This window comes from Delphinapterus leucas, chromosome 19 (assembly GCF_059928025.1).
Source record: "Delphinapterus leucas isolate spDelLeu-1000000601 "Yukka" chromosome 19, BTC_Dleu_Yukka2, whole genome shotgun sequence".
In the NCBI taxonomy this organism is placed as follows: domain Eukaryota; kingdom Metazoa; phylum Chordata; class Mammalia; order Artiodactyla; family Monodontidae; genus Delphinapterus; species Delphinapterus leucas.
In genome coordinates this window covers 63,345,812-63,362,652 of record NC_143147.1, presented here as the reverse complement: position 1 = coordinate 63,362,652, position 16,841 = coordinate 63,345,812, and the positions used below count along the sequence as shown (strand labels likewise).

The 16,841-nt window shown below is 61.2% G+C and overlaps 1 protein-coding gene across 11 annotated transcripts in view; it reads left to right on the top strand.

The window, feature by feature from the left end:
• The window catches only part of TMEM94 (transmembrane protein 94), a 35,373-nt gene that overhangs the window by 17,106 nt on the left and 1,426 nt on the right, over positions 1–16,841 (top strand). For 3 of the 11 annotated variants that reach the window (XM_089900055.1, XM_089900059.1, XM_089900053.1), the window contains 29 exons: positions 4,716–4,835; positions 5,171–5,298; positions 5,594–5,730; positions 6,304–6,506; positions 6,862–7,013; positions 7,397–7,499; positions 7,715–7,801; positions 8,061–8,177; positions 8,565–8,621; positions 8,923–9,027; positions 9,156–9,320; positions 9,501–9,710; positions 10,374–10,689; positions 11,140–11,313; positions 11,705–11,807; positions 11,929–12,146; positions 12,819–13,000; positions 13,090–13,228; positions 13,476–13,591; positions 13,716–13,815; positions 14,161–14,269; positions 14,464–14,653; positions 14,897–14,974; positions 15,185–15,348; positions 15,609–15,690; positions 15,966–16,114; positions 16,198–16,292; positions 16,386–16,479; positions 16,654–16,824. In XM_089900055.1, coding sequence (XP_089756181.1) covers positions 4,716–4,835; positions 5,171–5,298; positions 5,594–5,730; positions 6,304–6,506; positions 6,862–7,013; positions 7,397–7,499; positions 7,715–7,801; positions 8,061–8,177; positions 8,565–8,621; positions 8,923–9,027; positions 9,156–9,320; positions 9,501–9,710; positions 10,374–10,689; positions 11,140–11,313; positions 11,705–11,807; positions 11,929–12,146; positions 12,819–13,000; positions 13,090–13,228; positions 13,476–13,591; positions 13,716–13,815; positions 14,161–14,269; positions 14,464–14,653; positions 14,897–14,974; positions 15,185–15,348; positions 15,609–15,690; positions 15,966–16,114; positions 16,198–16,292; positions 16,386–16,479; positions 16,654–16,824 — 4,064 coding nt within the window. Of the gene's footprint in view, positions 1–4,715; positions 4,836–5,170; positions 5,299–5,593; positions 5,731–6,303; positions 6,507–6,861; positions 7,014–7,396; positions 7,500–7,714; positions 7,825–8,052; positions 8,178–8,564; positions 8,622–8,857; positions 9,028–9,155; positions 9,321–9,500; positions 9,711–10,373; positions 10,690–11,139; positions 11,314–11,704; positions 11,808–11,928; positions 12,147–12,818; positions 13,001–13,089; positions 13,229–13,475; positions 13,592–13,715; positions 13,816–14,160; positions 14,270–14,463; positions 14,654–14,896; positions 14,975–15,184; positions 15,349–15,608; positions 15,691–15,965; positions 16,115–16,197; positions 16,293–16,385; positions 16,480–16,653; positions 16,825–16,841 lie in introns of those variants that run through there. The other 8 variants (XM_089900060.1, XM_022589628.3, XM_089900061.1 and 5 more) reach the window with 7 other exon arrangements.

The window sequence follows — 16,841 nt, the reverse complement described above, 5'->3', positions numbered from 1 at the left end:
TGAACGTCTCTCACCAATTTCCTCAGCTTCAGTTCTCATACCGCGTGGGGGAAAAGCCATGGGGTAATGAGAGAAACAGCGATTTTACCCATACCCGGGACCCTTCTGCCGGAGACTGAGTGAAGAGTTGCCATCAGGCCTCAGCGGGCGGCCACGGCAGTTGGATAAGTGGGAAGTGGGGTTGGGGTGTGGAGGTTTGGCTGGCCTTGAGGGCTGTGTCCTGGCCCCGGGGCGCTGTGCGGGCAGGCACTTTCTTCAGGAGGCGTATAATTACAGAATGGCTTATTTTGCCTCTGTTGTGCTGACTTTAATCTACAGTCTGGAGTTGGTGCTCCAAGCCAGACACAACGTGCGGGGGCAGATGCACGCCCTCAGCTCTGCAGGGCCCCTCCCGCCTCTGCCGGCCCTGCCCCGGGAGCATCTGCCGCCCTCTGGCCCCTCCTCCCACACCTGGAGAGGAGCACGGGACAGGTTCTCAGACCCTGGAGGAAGAGAAGGAGCAGAAACAGTTGCTGGGTGGGGTTGCCCAGGGGGTTTGGGGGTGCCGGAAATAAGGCAGCAGGTGCAGGGCAGCCACAGGGCAAGCAGAGGGCAGTTCCTGAGTGTCCTCGGTCTAAAGGCCTGGCTGGAGGGAGCCCGCCGCCCGGGCTGTCTGGCTGCTCCCCTTAGCCTTTCCCTGCCTTCCTGAGCCTGGCGCTCATTCCAGACCGAGCAGCTTCCCGGGTGATTGTGCAGCCCCGTGGGATTTGTCAGCTCTTCCTTTCTTCCGCCCTTTGGCGTGCAGCCTTTCCACCTCTGCGGACCAGCCCTTCCCCGCCCGCAGGAGGTTTGCTCACTTTATCATTTCTGGAGACCTGGCCTAGGCAAGTCCACCCTGGGAACCTGCACATCCCACTGCGGGGAGGGAGGGAGCTCGGCAGGTTGAGCCTGAGGGAGGAAGGGGAAAGGGGAGGGGAGGCTGGGCCTCCCAAACGCTATTCTTCTTGGGCCTTCTTGGGCTGAGAGGGGCAGGCATCCTGCCTTGGACATGAGAAGGCCTGTGGTCCCCCTTTGCTTTTCTCTTCCTCCTTCCCGCCCCTGGAGGCTTTCTTCCCTCATGCCAGGAGCCGAGGAGGCAGAGCTGCAGGCCTTGCCTGACACTCCTTTGTCCTGGACCACGGCCTCTCAGGGAGGCCCCCGGACCCCTGCCAGAGGGGGTGGGTGCTTTGCAGTACAGTGTTTGCCCTTGCGGGGTGTCGGCTCCCTGGCCGGAGGGCCATGTCTTCCTGAGCTGAAATAACCAGTTATCCCCTCGGAGATGCAGCAGCTCTCATCCTCATAATCCCCCAAAGCCACCTTGGAGAGCAGGGATTAGGTGAGATTTAGGCAAGGGCTCTGGGAGGTCTTTGGGCCGGGCCCACTCTGAAGCCCGTCCTCATTCCTCAGGCCGAGGGAGCTGGCGACAGGCCAGCATGGGGTCTCCACTCAGGGGCCTCCCACCGTGCCAGGTCTGCAGCCAGGGGATATGGCCCCCAGTCCATCAACTCCTAGTCGTGGAGATGTGTGTCTGGCGAGGGTCAAGCCTGCCAAGGGGGTGGGTGGACGTGGAGACTGGCAGGGAGGAGGAAATCCAGAACGTTGGTGGGCAAAGCCGGGGCAGGACCCCGGGGATAGGAGGGAAGAGGGTAGGGCATGAGCCCAGGCAGCCAGAGCATCGCTGGCTCAGTGACTCTTGGCCAGGACTCAGTAGATAAGCCCAGTCCCTTTCTTGGTGCCCCAGGTCCAGGCCTTTGTGCCTCTTGCTCAGGAACTTTCCCTGGAGGAAGCCCACATTGGTGCTCTTCAGGTGGCCCCTGAGAAACACTCACTCCTCCCCCTGGCCCTGCCTTTCCTGGGGGCCTTCTTTTTCCAGGACCCCCAACTGGGGATCTGTGCATCAGATCCAATCTGGGCTGGGCCTCACCTCCAGAAGTTTTGATTCACTAGGTCTGGGTGGGGCCTGGACAGCCACGTTTGTAAAAGCTCCAGGTGTTTCTGCTACAGATCCTGGGTTGACAACCCTGACGAAGGTGTCATTGGGACCAGTGAAACTACATGGGCGTTCATTCCTTCATTCAATCAGTCAGCAAGCATTCACTGAGCTGCTGCCCTGTGATAGGTACTGTCTTAGTGGTTGGTGGAGGGGTGTGGAGATGGAAGAATTTAGTACCCTTTTCAAGGCATTGGCAGTCTGGTGGGAGAGCCAGACAGGCAAATCTATACTGACAGTCCTCCATGATGCCTCCTGTGAGCGAGGTTGCCTGGGCTGCCTTTGGAATACAAACCTCCCCCTGTATGTGCAGCCCTGGGTTTTGGGAAGATTTCTCAGAGCGGGTGGTGTTTGAGCTGAGTCTCGAAGGAGAAGTAAGAGTTGTCTGGGGCAGGGAGTGTGTTCTTGGCTAGGAAAATCCATAAAGGTGCTGACACATGAGCTGGGGGAGTCCGGCATGTGACAGGAATGGCAGGAAAGGAGGCTGGAGAAGCTGGCAGATCCCAGACCACGCTCAGGAGTCTGGGCTAGATTTTAAAGGTAAACAGGGTCAGTTCATCAGACATGTGCTCACTGGCTGGGGTGCAGCGGTTGGTTTGGAAAAGGTGGGGACTGGGAGGTGGGAGGGGGAGGCAGAGGTTGCGGGGAGGGGCTGGGGTGCCTGGGTGATGGTAACTGTAGGAGGGGTGCTGGCTCGGGCGGGGAGAGCCAGGTGGTAATTTCGGGGGTTTGGACGTGTCAACTCATAGGTACCCATGAAACAGCTGTGCGGCAGTTTAGGGAACGGGTCAGAATTCGGGGTAGCGGTCAGGCTAGAGGTGAAATTTAGCAGTTGTAAGCTTATTGGTGGCAGATGAATCCATGTGGCTGAGGTTGCCCTGGAAACGTACATAAAGTTGTGGAGAAGATGTCGTAGGATGGACTGTGGGGTAGACGGACAGGACAAAACAGGAGAGAAGCCCAGGAACAAGGGGTCTCAATGGGAGAGGTCAGGCCATGGGGTCACATAGGACAATGTGCTGGGAACCACCCCTGTCCATGCCACGTTCCACCCACCCGCGGTGAGATGAGAGTGCGGTGCGGTCAGTGCAGGTCCTTTCCTGGCAGCAGCTGTCTTTTTTTCTGAGACTGTGTCCTTCCCAATGTTGTAGGGTTACAGTAGCCTCCCTTTTATGAAATGGTGGTAACAGAAGTCGGTGGGGTTTTTCCTTAATGTTTTTTACTAGGAACAACGTGAAGCCAGAATCTCCAGGTTAGTTCTCTTCTGCCCACGTAAACAATACATATTTTCTGGCCCGGGAAATCCGAAAGATGGCCCCAGTGCAATAAGTCGGGAGCTCAGTGGTGAGCACGGTCTGAGTGGGGCTGGGGGATGCTGTTGGTGGTGGTTTGGGAGTTGAGTGAAAGGTGAGTTAGAAGACACTGAGTAAAGAAAGGTTTGTTTCTGGTTTTGTTTTTTGGGTTTTATTTTATTTATTTATTTATTTTTGGCTGTGTTGGGTCTTCGTTTCTTTTATTTTAAATTTTTTATAAGACCAGACTCTCTCTTCTTGTTGCTTTTTTTTAAAAAATTAATTAATTAATTAATTATTTTTGGCTGCATTGGGTCTCTGTTGCAGTGCACGGGCTTCTCATTGCGGTGGCCTCTCCTGTTGTGGAGCACGGGCTCTAAGGCGTGCAGGCTTCAGTAGTTGTGGCTCGCAGGCTTAGTTGCTCCGCAGCATGTGGGATCTTCCCGGACCAGGGCTCGAATCCATGTCCCCTGCATTGGCAGGCGAGTTCCTAACCGCTGCACCACCAGGGAAGCCCGGGTCTTCGTTTCTGTGTGTGGGCTTTCTCTAGTTGCAGCAAGCGGGATCCACTCTTCATCGCGGTGCATGGGCCTCTCACTGTCGCGGCCTCTCTTGTTGTGGAGCACAAGCTCCAGACGTGCAGGCTCAGTAGTTGTGGCTCTCGGGCCTAGTTGCTCCACGGCATGTGGGATCTTCCCAGACCAGGGCTCGAACCCGTGTCCCCTGCATTGGCAGGCAGATTCTCAACCACTGCGCCATCAGGGAAGCCCTTGTTTTGTTTTTAATTAATTAATTTATTTTTGTTTTTGGCTGCCTTGGGTCTTTGTTGCTGCGTGCGGGCTTTTCTCTAGTTGCGGCGAGCGGGCTTTTCTCTAGTTGCGGCGAGCAGGGGCTACTCTTCATTGCGGTGCACGGGCTTCTCATTGGGTGGCTTCTCTTGTTGCAGAGCACGGGCTCTAGGTGCGTGGGCTTCAGTAGTTGTGGCACACGGGCTTCGGTAGCTGTGGCCCGTGGGCTCAGTAGTTGTGGCTCGCAGGCTCTAGAGCGCAGGCTCAGTAGTTGTGGCGCACGGGCTTAGTTGCTCTGCGGCATGTGGGATCCTCCCAGACCAGGGTCCGAACCCGTGCTCCCCGCACTGGCAGGCAGATTCCCAACCACTGCGCCACCAGGGAAGCCCTCTGGTTTTGTTTTAAACTTGGCTTTGAGGAGCAGGGCACTGTGTACTTGAACGTCTTTTAATTTGGTGGAGATCTGAACATGCTCACGCCCTGAGGAGTCAGGGCTAGTGGAGGGAGGGAGGGTGAGGATTTGGGAGAAGGGAGGAAGGTTCTGGGGAGGTGGGCGGGGAGGGCCTCCTGAGGGATGCTGAGTGCCTCCTGCTTGAGGGATGCTGAGTGCCTCCTGCTTCCCTCCAGGGCGAGGCTCCCTTGGCCCTGGGCCTGTCCACCCAGAAGGCCCTCAGCATCCTGAAGGAGCAGCTGGAGGCGGTGCTGGACGGACACCTAAAAGAACGGAAGAAATGTCTCACATGGAAGGTGATACATCCTCATGGGGAGTCCAGAGCCTAGTTGGGGCGGTGGAAAAGCTTGGGAAGCACATTCTCGGGGCCATGACTCTCCCTGTCACCCTGGACGGTGTGACCCGACTGAGGCATCACTAAAAATCAGAAAGAGGCCGGGGTTCCTTTCAGAGTGATGTCCTGACCCCAGCCGAGACCAAAGCGAGAAGACAGAGGTGGCCACCTGGGCTCTCCAGTCGGGTGGGTGAGGGAGGAAGGCAGCTAGGATGCGGGACAGAGAATCTTGGCTCCTCCCTCCTCGCTTGGCCCCCGGGCCTCTCACTCCCTGGCCTCCTGCCCCTCCCTCCTCAGGAGCTGTGGAGAAGCAGCTTCCTGCACCACAGTAACCGCTGCTCCTGTTTCCACTGGCCCGGCGCCTCGCTCATGCTCCTGGCCGTGCTGCTGCTGCTGGGCTGCTACGGGGGCCAGCCGGCTGGCAGGTACGCAGCCCAAGGCCCTGGGAGGGGCTCCTTCCCACCTCTCCCAGCGCAGGGTCTGGGCTTGTCCCCCTCCCGCCTCCACACCCACCTGGGACATCCCGGGGAGAGGGGAGATGCCCCCAGAGTCAGCGCCTGGGTCACGTAGGGATCCACAGTCCCTTGGCCGGCTGGTGTCAGAACCAGAAGGAGACCCTCTTTTCAGAAGGGACTGGGGAGGGAGTGTGGGGCCCTGGGTTGGCTGGGCTGGAGACCCCCGGGCCCGCGCCCCGCCAGTGCCCCCTCTTCTCCCTGCCAGCCACGGGGTGGAGCTGGTGAACGCCTCTGCGCTCTTCCTCTTGCTGCTCCTCAACCTCGTCCTCATTGGGCGGCAAGATCGCCTGAAGCGCCGAGAGGTAGAACGGAGACTCCGAGGGATCATTGACCAAATCCAAGGTGAGGCCAAGGGGCAGGCGAGTCAGGTGGGAAAAGGTGCCCTGGGGTGTGTCAGAGCCCTGGAGCTCCCATCCTGAGCCCCAGCCAGGAGCCCCAGCACATTGGCGTTGCCTGCGGTCAGCGTTCAGGGGATAAGGATGCCCTGCTTTCTTCTCAGTGGTGCAGCGAGAGCCGTGGGACGGCTATGGGTACCCAGGCAGTGGCCTGGGGCGGACAGGAAGGCTAATGGCTCCTCAAAGCCAGGGACCAAATCGGCTTAATCTTTGACGTTTGTACCCCTCATGAAGCTCAGCACACCCCTCAGAGCCCTTAGCAAAGTTAGCAAAATGTGTTTGAATGGAAGCGGGGTACAAAGAATAAGAGCTTCAGGTGTTCAGAGGAGGTGCAAGTGCCCGCGCTGGGGTGGTGGGGAGGTGACCTCGTAGAGGGGAAGTGTTGGAATGAGCGGCGTGGGTTGACGCAGGCCGTCTGGGGAAGGGAGAAGAGCAGACAGAGCTTCATAGCTGTGTGCTGGATCTGGCTGGTGTGTGGATCCGGTGGGTGAGGCTGTTTCCCTCTTTCCATTCTCATCAGATGCCCTCAGGGATGGCAAGGAGATCAAGTGGCTAGATGCCATGTACCCAGACCTTCACATGCCCTTTGCACCATCCTGGTCCCTACACTGGGCCTACAGAGATGGACATCTCGTCAACCTGCCAGTTAGCCTGTTGGTAGAAGGAGACATCATAGCTCTGAGGCCTGGCCAAGAATCGTTTGCTTCTCTGAGGGGGATCAAGGTAGCTGGAGGCTTTTCTCCTTCCCTGGAAATGCTGTGGGAGTGTCCACCGGCAATGGTGGGAGGGTCCCTGGGCTTAATCCTGATGCTTCCAGCCCAGCTCTTGGGTTTCTTGGCAAGGGCTCCAGGAGAATGGAGAAAAGCTGGAACATCTTTCTCCTTGTCCTGTTCTTTCTTCTGTCTGATCCTCAAGCTGCTAGGAATCCAGTCCCCCAGGCCCCACCCTAACTGACTCCGTGCTAACTGATGGTCCCTAACCCAATGAGATGTCTCCACTTAGCTAGAACGGCCAAGGAAGAGTGGCTTCCATGGAGCCCATTAATTACCCTCGACCTCCTCCCCTTCGTCGCTGGCAGGATGATGAGCACATCGTCTTGGAGCCGGGAGACCTGTTTCCACCTTTCTCTCCGCCCCCCTCCCCCCGGGGAGAAGTGAAGAAAGGGCCACAGAACCCCCAGCAGCACCGGCTCTTCCGCGTCCTCGAGACCCCTGTGATTGACAACATCAGGTGAGGGCGCCGCCCTGCCTTCCTCCTGTCCCCTGACTTCTCAGCCCGGTGCCTCCTGTGAGCAGGGGGCGTGGTGGGGCCGGTGACAGGAAGGCGCCTTGTCCATACTGAGGTCCCGTAGCGCAGGCACCTCCGGAAGGTCTTCTCTTTAGTGTCTTGTGAGAATTCTCCGACTGGGTGATTGACCCCCTCTCAGTCTGAACTCCGAGGGGGCAGCTTCAGAGGCTGCCACGAGCCCCTGGCCACAGTGACCAGGAGGCCACTCGGCCGGGGCCAAGGGATAGGAGGGAATTGCAGGACCCAGTGATGCTAGGTGAAGGGGTGGGCTTCTGGCCTCTCCCCGAGCAGGGCTCGCCCGAGTGTAGTATCCCCTCTTTCTGCAGGTGGTGCCTGGACATGGCCCTGTCCCGCCCAGTCACCGCTCTGGACAACGAGAGGTTCACGGTGCAGTCAGTGATGCTGCACTGCGCGGTGCCCGTGGTCCTGGTGCGCGAGGTGGGGCCACACAGGGCGGGGGAGGGCCAGGAAGTGGGGCAGCCTGGGGGCCAGACTCGGACGAGCGTGTGAGTGAAGACTAGAGGGTCCCAGCGTGAGCCGGCCAGTGCCGGGGGCGGGGCTGTGAGTGGGCAGAAGACGGGGAGCCTTAGAGCCTGGGTCCCTCTCTGTGGGGGATAAGGCAGCGTCTCTCCTGTTCCCGACAGACTGGCTTCCTCATCACCAACGCCCTGCGCTTTGTGCTGAATGCCCCTGGTGTCACGACCTGGCAGTACACCCTCCTCCAGCTGCAGGTGACGACCGCCCTCTCCTCTCTGTGGCGCTTTCCTCTTTCCCCTGAGACTGTGTCCCCTCGTGGTGCCCTGACTGCCCCTCCCTCTCTGCAGCCCAGGGGTCTCTTAGGCTTAGCTTCAGAACGCCTGCTTCCCTTCCTCCCTTCCTGCCCCTAGCTGTCCTTTTTACTCAGGGGAGGGCCCCAGGGCCGGGGAAGCCCTTCCCTCTGTCCGGCCGCCAGCACATCTCAGGGAGCCTGTGTGGCTCGCTCCTTCCCAGGTGAATGGCGTCCTGCCCATCCTCCCCTTGCTCTTCCCTGTGCTCTGGGTCCTGGCAACTGCCTGTGGAGAAGCCCGTGTCCTGGCCCAGATGAGCAAGGCTTCCCCCAGCTCCCTGGTAGGTTGTTCCGAGGCATCGGGGCGGGTGGGGGTCGGGGGACAGTGCAAAAAGAACCAAAGACAGGAATGAAAAGAGTCGGCTGTGCCCCAGCAGACAGGGCAGAAGTCCAGCCCCGCCCCTACCCCGTGGCCCAGCGACAGGCAGGGCCTGGGCAGCTCTCCGAGGGCTTTGCCCTCTCCAGCCAGACGGGTCTCCAGACCAGGCCCCGGGGGTGGCTGAGTGTCCACCCGGGCTGTCAGCAGATGGGGGATTCAAGGGCTGCCCGGGAGTCCTTCACCAAAGGCGTCGGGAGCCTTGCTGGCACGAGGCCCCACCCGCCAGCTCGGAGGCCTGTGAGAGGCCGGCAGATTCCTCCCCGAGTCTCACACCCTCTTCTCCGCACAGCTGGCCAAGTTCTCGGAGGACACTCTGAGCAGCTATACCGAAGCCGTCTCCTCTCAGGTACACTCACCCAGGATGGATTCTGCTCTAGGCCCCGTACCCCCAGCCCGCGCTCCCTAGGGCCCCTGCTGGAACCCTGGGACTCCCCTACTTTATGGCCTTTGAGCCTCCCACGGGCTCCTGGAGCCCCTCAGTCCACCCGTCCCACATGGGTAATGTGTCACTGCCGTGCTGGACACAGGCTTTTCCACCCAACTTCCTGGTGCTCCCGGGACCGTTTCCTCTGTCGGCCCCAGAGGCCATCTCCAGGGAAATACGGCCAAGCCCCAGCCGGCCTCGCGGGCTTTGTCTCTGCCCTCAGGAGATGCTGCGCTGCATTTGGGGCCACTTCCTGCGGGTGATCCAGGGGACGTCTCCTACGCTGAGCCACAGCTCCAGCCTGCTGCACAGCCTGGGCTCCGTCACGGTGAGGGGGGCCCCGTGGGAGGACCTGGCCTCGACAGGCTGCTCTCTGGCCGTGTCTGGTCACTTAAGTGGCCCCTGGCGGCTTGGGGACCTCCAAGGCCCCTTCCCGGTCCTCTTCTCTCCCTGCAGGTCCTGTGCTGTGTGGACAAACAGGGGATCCTGTCATGGCCCAACCCCAGCCCGGAGACCGTGCTGTTCTTCAGCGGAAAGGTGGAGCCCCCGCACAGCAGCCACGAGGACCTAACGGATGACCTGTCCACGCGCTCCTTTTGCCATCCCGAGGTGGAGGAGGAGGTATGGCCTGGGCCCGGCTGGTAGCCTCAGGGAGGGCGAGGCGAGGAGCGGGGAGGAGGGCTCAGGCCTCAGGATCTGCTTCGGAGATGACACCCTGAGGGGACGAAACAGCCTTGCCTCACTGGCCTGTGGCAGCCGTCGGGACGCCGGTCCGAGGCCTGTGTTCCTTGCTCTCCTCAGCCCCGTGAACGAGACGCCCTCCTGGCCGGCTCCCTGAACCCTACCCTGCACCTTTCCAATGAGCAGGAGCGCGGCAACTGGCCAGGCGATGGCCCCAAGGCCCCCGAGCCCTCCTCTCACCACAGAGCTCACGGCCGCAGCAAACACCTGTCCGGCTCCAGCGTGAGCTTCAGCAGGGACATAGAAGGCGGTGAAGAAGACCCCGGCAAGGTGAGGGGAGAGGGCGGAGAGCAGCCCGCTTGTCAGCCGCAGGGCGTCCTGGCCTCCCCTGCCGAAGGGGCCACAGGGGTGCAGCCCGGCCTGGACGGATGGAGCCCGAAGCACAGCCGTCTTGGCCTCTGTTCTCAGACCTCCTGAGGCCTCGCCCACGGCTTTTCCGTGAAGTAGGCCCTTCCCCATTTTCCATGTTTCTCTGATGGTGGTAATTGGTTGGGGCAAGGCCCTTCCTCCTAATCACAGCCTTCAAGAGACAGAGAGCCGGGACTTCCCTGGTGGCCCAGTGGCTCCAGCACTTCCACTGCAGGAGTCGCGGGTTCCATCGAGCCCAGATCCTACATGCCACTCGGCCCAAAACAAAAAAAAGTACAAAAGACAGAAAGCCAGTGGCTCCTTCTAAAAATGTTTCCCCTGGCTGAGAAAGGTGCTTCATTGTTTCTTGCTTGGTCTGGACAACCTCCTCTGAGCTGGTGACAGTGTTGTTGGGCACAGATCCTAGAAGCAGCCAGGAGCCGGGAAGGACAGGGAAGGGGTTTCGAGAGGGATGGGAGAGCGCGAGCATGAGCACGCCCTGCTGGGAGGCGGTGCCTTCTCTCGGGGGCACCCGCCGCATCCCTCCCAGCCTGAGGCCCCTCTTCCCCTCCACGTTTCCTCCAGACCCAGCACGGGCCGGAGGACGAGCCCTATGAAGCCGAGGACTTCGTGTGTGACTACCACCTGGAGATGCTGAGCCTGTCCCAGGACCAGCAGAATCCCTCCTGCATCCAGTTCGATGACTCCAACTGGCAGCTCCACCTCACCTCCCTCAAGCCCCTGGGCCTCAACGTGCTGCTGAACCTGTGCAACGCCAGCGTCACTGAGCGGCTGTGCCGGTTCTCAGACCACCTGTGCAACATCGCCCTGCAGGAGAGCCACAGCACCGTGCTGCCCGTGCACGTGCCCTGGGGCCTCTGCGAGCTCGCCCGCCTCATTGGTACGTGGCCACCGCAGGGGTGGCGGCTGGGCTAGCTGCCGGCCTCTTCCAAGAGGCTGGGCCCCTGGCTCCAAACATGCCAGGCCTGGGCGTGGCCTTGCTCAAGAGCACCAGCAACCCTTTGGGCTTCTGATCGACCCCCTTTTTTTTTCTTGGGCCGTGCCACGAGGCTTGTGGGATTTTAGTTCCCCGACCAGGGATTGAACCTGGGCCCTCAGCCATGAGAACGCAGAGTCCTAGCCACTGGACCGCCAGGGAATTCCCTGATCATCCCCTTTAACCAGGCACCGCCGCCTGACGGCGCTTCCTCATCCGGGAAGATAACTGCCTGTGGGATGGACGCGTGGAGGGAAGCCGCCCAGCCTGACTGGGGTTCCCTCCCCGCCAGGGAGGGTGGTGTGTGGGGGTGGGCTTCCTCCCAGAGGCCCCGTGCCATCCCTCCTCCTGCAGGCTTCACTCCCGGGGCCAAGGAGCTCTTCAAGCAGGGGAACCACCTTGCGCTCTACCGCCTCCCCAGCGCCGAGACCATGAAGGAGACCTCGCTGGGGAGGCTCTCCTGTGTCACCAAGCGGCGGCCCCCGCTCAGCCACATGATCAGCCTCTTCACCAAGGACGCCACCACCAGTGAGCCTCCCCGGCTCCGCCCGCATCAGGCCAAACCTCCCAGGAGCTGGGCGGGGCGGGGCTCTTTTTAGGGTGTCCTTATTTAGGGAGCGCTGGGCCGACGAGCATTAGATTCTTGCCGAGATCTCAAACGTGGCAGAGGTTGGCTTCGGGGACGGGGGCTGGGATGGTGGTGGCCACAGATGATGGGACTGTCTGGAGGACCGGCAGCTTAGAGCCTGCGTTATGCACCCAGTGGCCTTGCCTACAGGTTTGCTGCCATGAGGCCTGGGGAGTTCCCATCCCCCAGGGGCTCCTTTAGTGCCCTTCTCAAGGATGGCAGTATGTCTCCGGAGGTGAGGTGGCGTGGGCATTCATGGCTTGGCCTTCCTCTCCCCGCCACTGCCCTCAGGCACGGAACAGATGCTGTCCCACGGCACGGCCGACGTGGTCTTGGAGGCCTGCACAGACTTCTGGGATGGAGCCGACATCTACCCTCTTTCGGGTTCCGACAGGTAGGTAAGGAAGCAGAGGCCAGGGGCAGGAGCAGTCAGCTCTGGTGGTCTGCCTGCCCGGCTCCCAGGGGTGGGGCATCCCAGGACCACTCACCTCACTTCCACCCCGGTTCCCCGGCAGAAAGAAAGTGCTGGATTTCTACCAGCGAGCCTGCCTGTCTGGTTACTGCTCTGCCTTCTCCTACAAGCCCATGAGCTGTGCCCTGTCGTCCCAGCTCAACGGCAAGTGCATCGAGCTGGTGCAGGCGCCCGGCCGGAGCAGCATCTTCACCACGTGCGAGCTGCCCAGCACCGTTCCCATCAAGCTGAGTGCCCGCCGCGGCAGCTGGAGCTCAGACGGTACTGTGGGCCCTGTGCCTGGGGGCCGGGGGCCGGGAGGGCTTCCAGCGGCCTGGACCAGACCGTAGCAGAGGACCTGGAACACCGCGGTGGCTCTCACTGTCTGGTGACGTGGGCGAGTCCCTTATTCTCATCTATAACCAGGTGCTTTGTCTGCCCTGCTCACGGGTTCATTGTGCCGCTCCACTGGGATGACAGATAGCAAAGTGCTTTCTTTGAAGGTTATAAAGCAGTAGCGTGTATAGAGCATTAGCCTTATTTGAGTCAGACAAAGGACCGGGTCACAAAGCCTGCTGGAGCAGAGGGACTCAGAGCTCCACCCACCCCTCCCCACTCCGCCAAACACACAGCCTTCTGGGGTCTCATGACCCCAGAGACCATGAACCGAAGCCATTGCTGAGGGTAGGGCCCGCCCCCTAGCCCTGGACCAGGGATTGTCACCTGACTGATGAGCACCTTTCCTTGTCTTTTCCCCTGTGTCTGTTGGCTTCTCGATGTCTTGGTTGTGCATGTGTGTGGCTGCGTGTGTGGTCCCCTGGGGCCCACGCGCTTGTTGATTTGGGCATGGCGTCTGCATGCGTGGCCCCGGGCTGCCTCCTGCGATCTGCCGGTTCCTGGGTGTCCTGCCTGGGCCGTGTCCTGGCCGGGCTCTGTGCCTTGTGCCTCCTGAAGAAGGGATCGGGGAGGTGCTGGAGAAGGAAGACTGCATGCAGGCCCTGAGCGGGCAGATCTTCATGGGCATGGTGTCCTCCCAGTACCAGGCCCGGCTGGACATCGTGCGCCTCATCGACGGGCTGGTCAACGCCTGCATCCGCTTCGTCTACTTCTCTTTGGAGGATGAGCTCAAAAGCAAGGTGGGGGAGCCCCCCCCACTGCTCCCACTGACCCTTTTCCCCACGCGACCCTTTGGGCCCATCTGTTCATTGCCATCTTCCCGGTGCAGGTGTTTGCAGAAAAGATGGGCCTGGAGACGGGCTGGAATTGTCACATCTCCCTCACGCCCAATGGTGACATGCCGGGCTCTGAGATCCCCCCCTCCAGTCCAAGCCACACTGGATCCCTGCACGATGACCTGAATCAGGGTGAGGGCAAAGGTTTGGTGTGGACACGAGGTGGGTGTGGGTCATTCCCCTTCCTTGGGGCTACAACTAGAAAGAGCCTCCATGGATCCCTCCCTTGAAAGATGGCTCTGATCTCCCTGCGGCAACGGCAGTCGACGGGGTGGGGGGGAGGACACCTCGAAACAGGAAGTTTTGCGTCATCTGCAAGGCGAGGAAAGGCCCCCAGAAGTCTGGCCCCAAGGTGAGGGACAGGCTCTTGTCCCCACAGTGTCCCGAGATGATGCGGAAGGGCTCCTCCTAATGGAGGAGGAGGGTCACTCGGACCTCATTAGCTTCCAGCCCACGGACAGCGACCTCCCCAGCTTCCTGGAGGACTGCAACCGGGTACGATGTGGTGGTGGGGGGGTGTCTGTGTGCCCAGAGCCCTGGGGTTGGCCCGTGGCTTGTCCAGGGCAGAGGAGTGAGGGAGGAGGGACCCTGAGGCAACTGGCATCTCTGCTCTCTGCAGGCCAAGCTGCCCCGGGGCATCCACCAGGTGCGGCCCCACCTGCAGAACATCGACAATGTGCCCCTGCTCGTGCCCCTCTTCACCGACTGCACCCCCGAGAGTAAGTACCGTGGTGGCGGCTGCTCGGCCAGCCCGGCCCTCGTGTGGAGCGCTGCCAGTGCGTGGGCGCCCCGCGGGCTCCGGAGCGGTGTTGGTTTCCCACGCAGGGAGCGGAGGAACCTGGGCTGGGAGGAGCTGGGGGTCTTGCGGGCTGGAGCCTTGGTGGCCCGTTCTAGGGAGTCAGAAGTGACAGTATTCATACGATGTTCACGAAATTGGGGGCAGGATGGTCCCAAAGAGGGGCCTGTTTTCCCTTGTCTCCTGCTTTGTCCTGGGGGTCTCTGCCCAGCACCCCACGTGGGGCTCGCCTGCCTGACTCTCGTGCCCCCCGACTCTGCCCCCTCAGCCATGTGTGAGATGATCAAGATCATGCAGGAATATGGGGAGGTGACCTGCTGCCTGGGCAGCTCTGCCAACCTGCGGAACAGCTGCCTCTTCCTCCAGAGCGATATCAGGTCAGGGTGACACCCCAGAGCCGGGGGCCAGCCTCTTCCTCCCGGAGACCCCACAACGGATCTTGCCCTGGTCGGGACCAAGGAACCTGGACTTGGCGGGGAGAAGAGGGAGCGGGTGCTTGCTGAGTCCCGTGGGAGACGGGGTCTTGGCACGCTTCAGCTGATGGGTATGCTTCCCCCCGTACGCTGAGCAGCATTGCCCTGGATCCCCTGTACCCGTCCCGCTGCTCCTGGGAGACCTTTGGCTACGCCACCAGCACCAGCATGGCCCAGGCCTCGGACGGCCTTTCTCCTCTGCAGCTCTCGGGGCAGCTCAACAGCCTGCCCTGCTCCCTGACCTTCCGCCAGGAGGAGACCATCAGCGTCATCCGGCTCATCGAGCAGGTGGGGGCTCGGGGTGGGGGGCGCTCGGGGGCAGGGGGGCAGGTCCTGCTTGGGGCGGGCAGTCGCGACGCAGGACCGGCCTGAGCTCCCAAGGGTGGTTCACCTCCAGGCGAAGCTCTCCCAGGTGGTTGAGTTTGCCTCCGCCCCTCCCTAGCGGGAACATTTGGGGCCTCTGGCTCTTGGCTGAAGCTTATCAGCTGTGGGGCCTGAGAGAGACCACAACCTGCCCCTCCCGGTCCCTAGGCTCGGCACGCCACCTACGGCATTCGCAAGTGCTTCCTCTTCCTGCTGCAGTGCCAGCTGACTCTCGTGGTCATCCAGGTGAGGTGGGGCCAGCACGGGCATCGCCCCTCCCTGCTCACTCCTTCACTCAAGGGCCGGTTGAGAGGCTGGGAGGATGCAGCACAGCTGGGGGGCCCCCACAGCCTCTGTGAACCCCCTGGGCTTTTGGAGATGACCCCGCCGGCAGAATAGTGACCCCTCCAGCGCCGTCTCCTCTCAGCCAGGACGTGAGTCTCCGTCTGGGCACAGGGCGAGTCAGCCCTGGGGCTCCCAGTGTCTTACTCTTTGCCAGAATCTCATCGTGCTTCCTGGCTTCTCCTGGTCCAGTTCCTCTCTTGCCTCGTCCAGCTGCCGCCAATCCTGAGCACCACCGATATCCTGTGGCTGTCCTGCTTTTGCTACCCTCTGCTCAGGTGAGAGGCCTGGCCGCCCCTCCGTGCCCAGGCAGGCAGGGTTGGGATGTCACCGCGTGTCCCCAGGAGCCCAGGTTCAGGAAGCCATGCTCAGTGCTCACTTCTGGTACAGGAGGCCCGGGGGCACTGTCTCCCTTGTCTTATCCCATCTGCCCAGCAGACTTGCCCTCACTCTCAGGACTCCTGAAGTCCTTCCCACATGAGAATTGGGGGACAGAGGGTCTCAGTCACCACCCTTCACTGAAGTTCCTGCTTTTCAGCATCTCTTTGCTGGGGAAGCCCCCCCATAGCTCCATCATGTCTATGGCAACGGGGAAAAACCTTCAGTCCATTCCTAAGAAGGTAAGCAACGTGGAGCCCTGTGAGCCTGGGCTTTTCCTGAGGAATGTCGGTATGGAGGGGGCTGAGCCTTGGGGGAGGGAAGTGGGGTTGGGGCGGTGGGGGGGGGGCGAGGAATTCCCTCCGAACTTCCCCAGACCAAGGGGGAGGGGTGGTACAGAGCTGGGCAAGATCCTTGCTCCTTATCCCCCGGGCCCGCCCACTGACTGAGGACCCCGTTGAATCCGTGCACCAGAGGGGCGGCTGCCACAGCAGTGACGGGCCTCCTCTTCCCGCAGACCCAGCACTACTTCCTGCTCTGCTTCTTGCTCAAGTTCAGCCTCACCATCAGCTCGTGCCTCATCTGCTTTGGCTTCACACTGCAGAGCTTCTGCGACAGCTCCCGGGTCCGTAACCTCACCAACTGCTCCTCCATCATGCTGCCCAGGTGGGTCCCATCCTGACACCCCCGCCCTGGTTTCCCTCCCCGGGGCCCAGAGGAAAAGCTGAGCCCACACCTTGCTTTGGCAGCCACGCCGACATGGCTCCAGCCTGGTTTGACGACTTCGCCAACGGGCTGCTGCCGGCTCAGAAGCTCGCCGCCGCCCTGACCGTCCTGCACACTGGTGAGGGGCTCCCCGGGGCTGGTGAGGCACCCTGGGGACCAGGCCTCTGGCCGTGATAAGTCTGACACCCACCACTGACCCCATTTTCTCCAGTCTTCATCTCCATCACCCACGTGCATCGCACCAAGCCCCTGTGGAGAAAGAGCCCCTTGACAAACCTCTGGTGGGCGGTGACCGTGCCCGTGGTGTGAGTCTTTCTGGGATGGAGGGTGGGAGCAGGGGAGTGGCTGCAGCGGGGCTGTGATTTGAGGGCGGGCTTTGGGCCAGGGGTTGAAGGGTGCCCTCCTTAAGCTGTTCCTGCTGAGAAAAGCAGGGAAGGAAGCGAGAGACCCCGCTGACGCAGGGCTGCCACCTCCTGAAGGTTGCTGGGGCAGGTGGTCCAGACAGCAGTGGACCTGCAGCTGTGGACACACAGGGACAGCCACGTCCACTTTGGCCTGGAGGACGTGCCTCTGCTGACGTGGCTCCTGGGCTGCCTCTCCCTGGTCCTCGTGGTGGTCACCAACGAGATCGTGAAGCTGCACGAGATTCGGTGAGCCACCGGCTAGG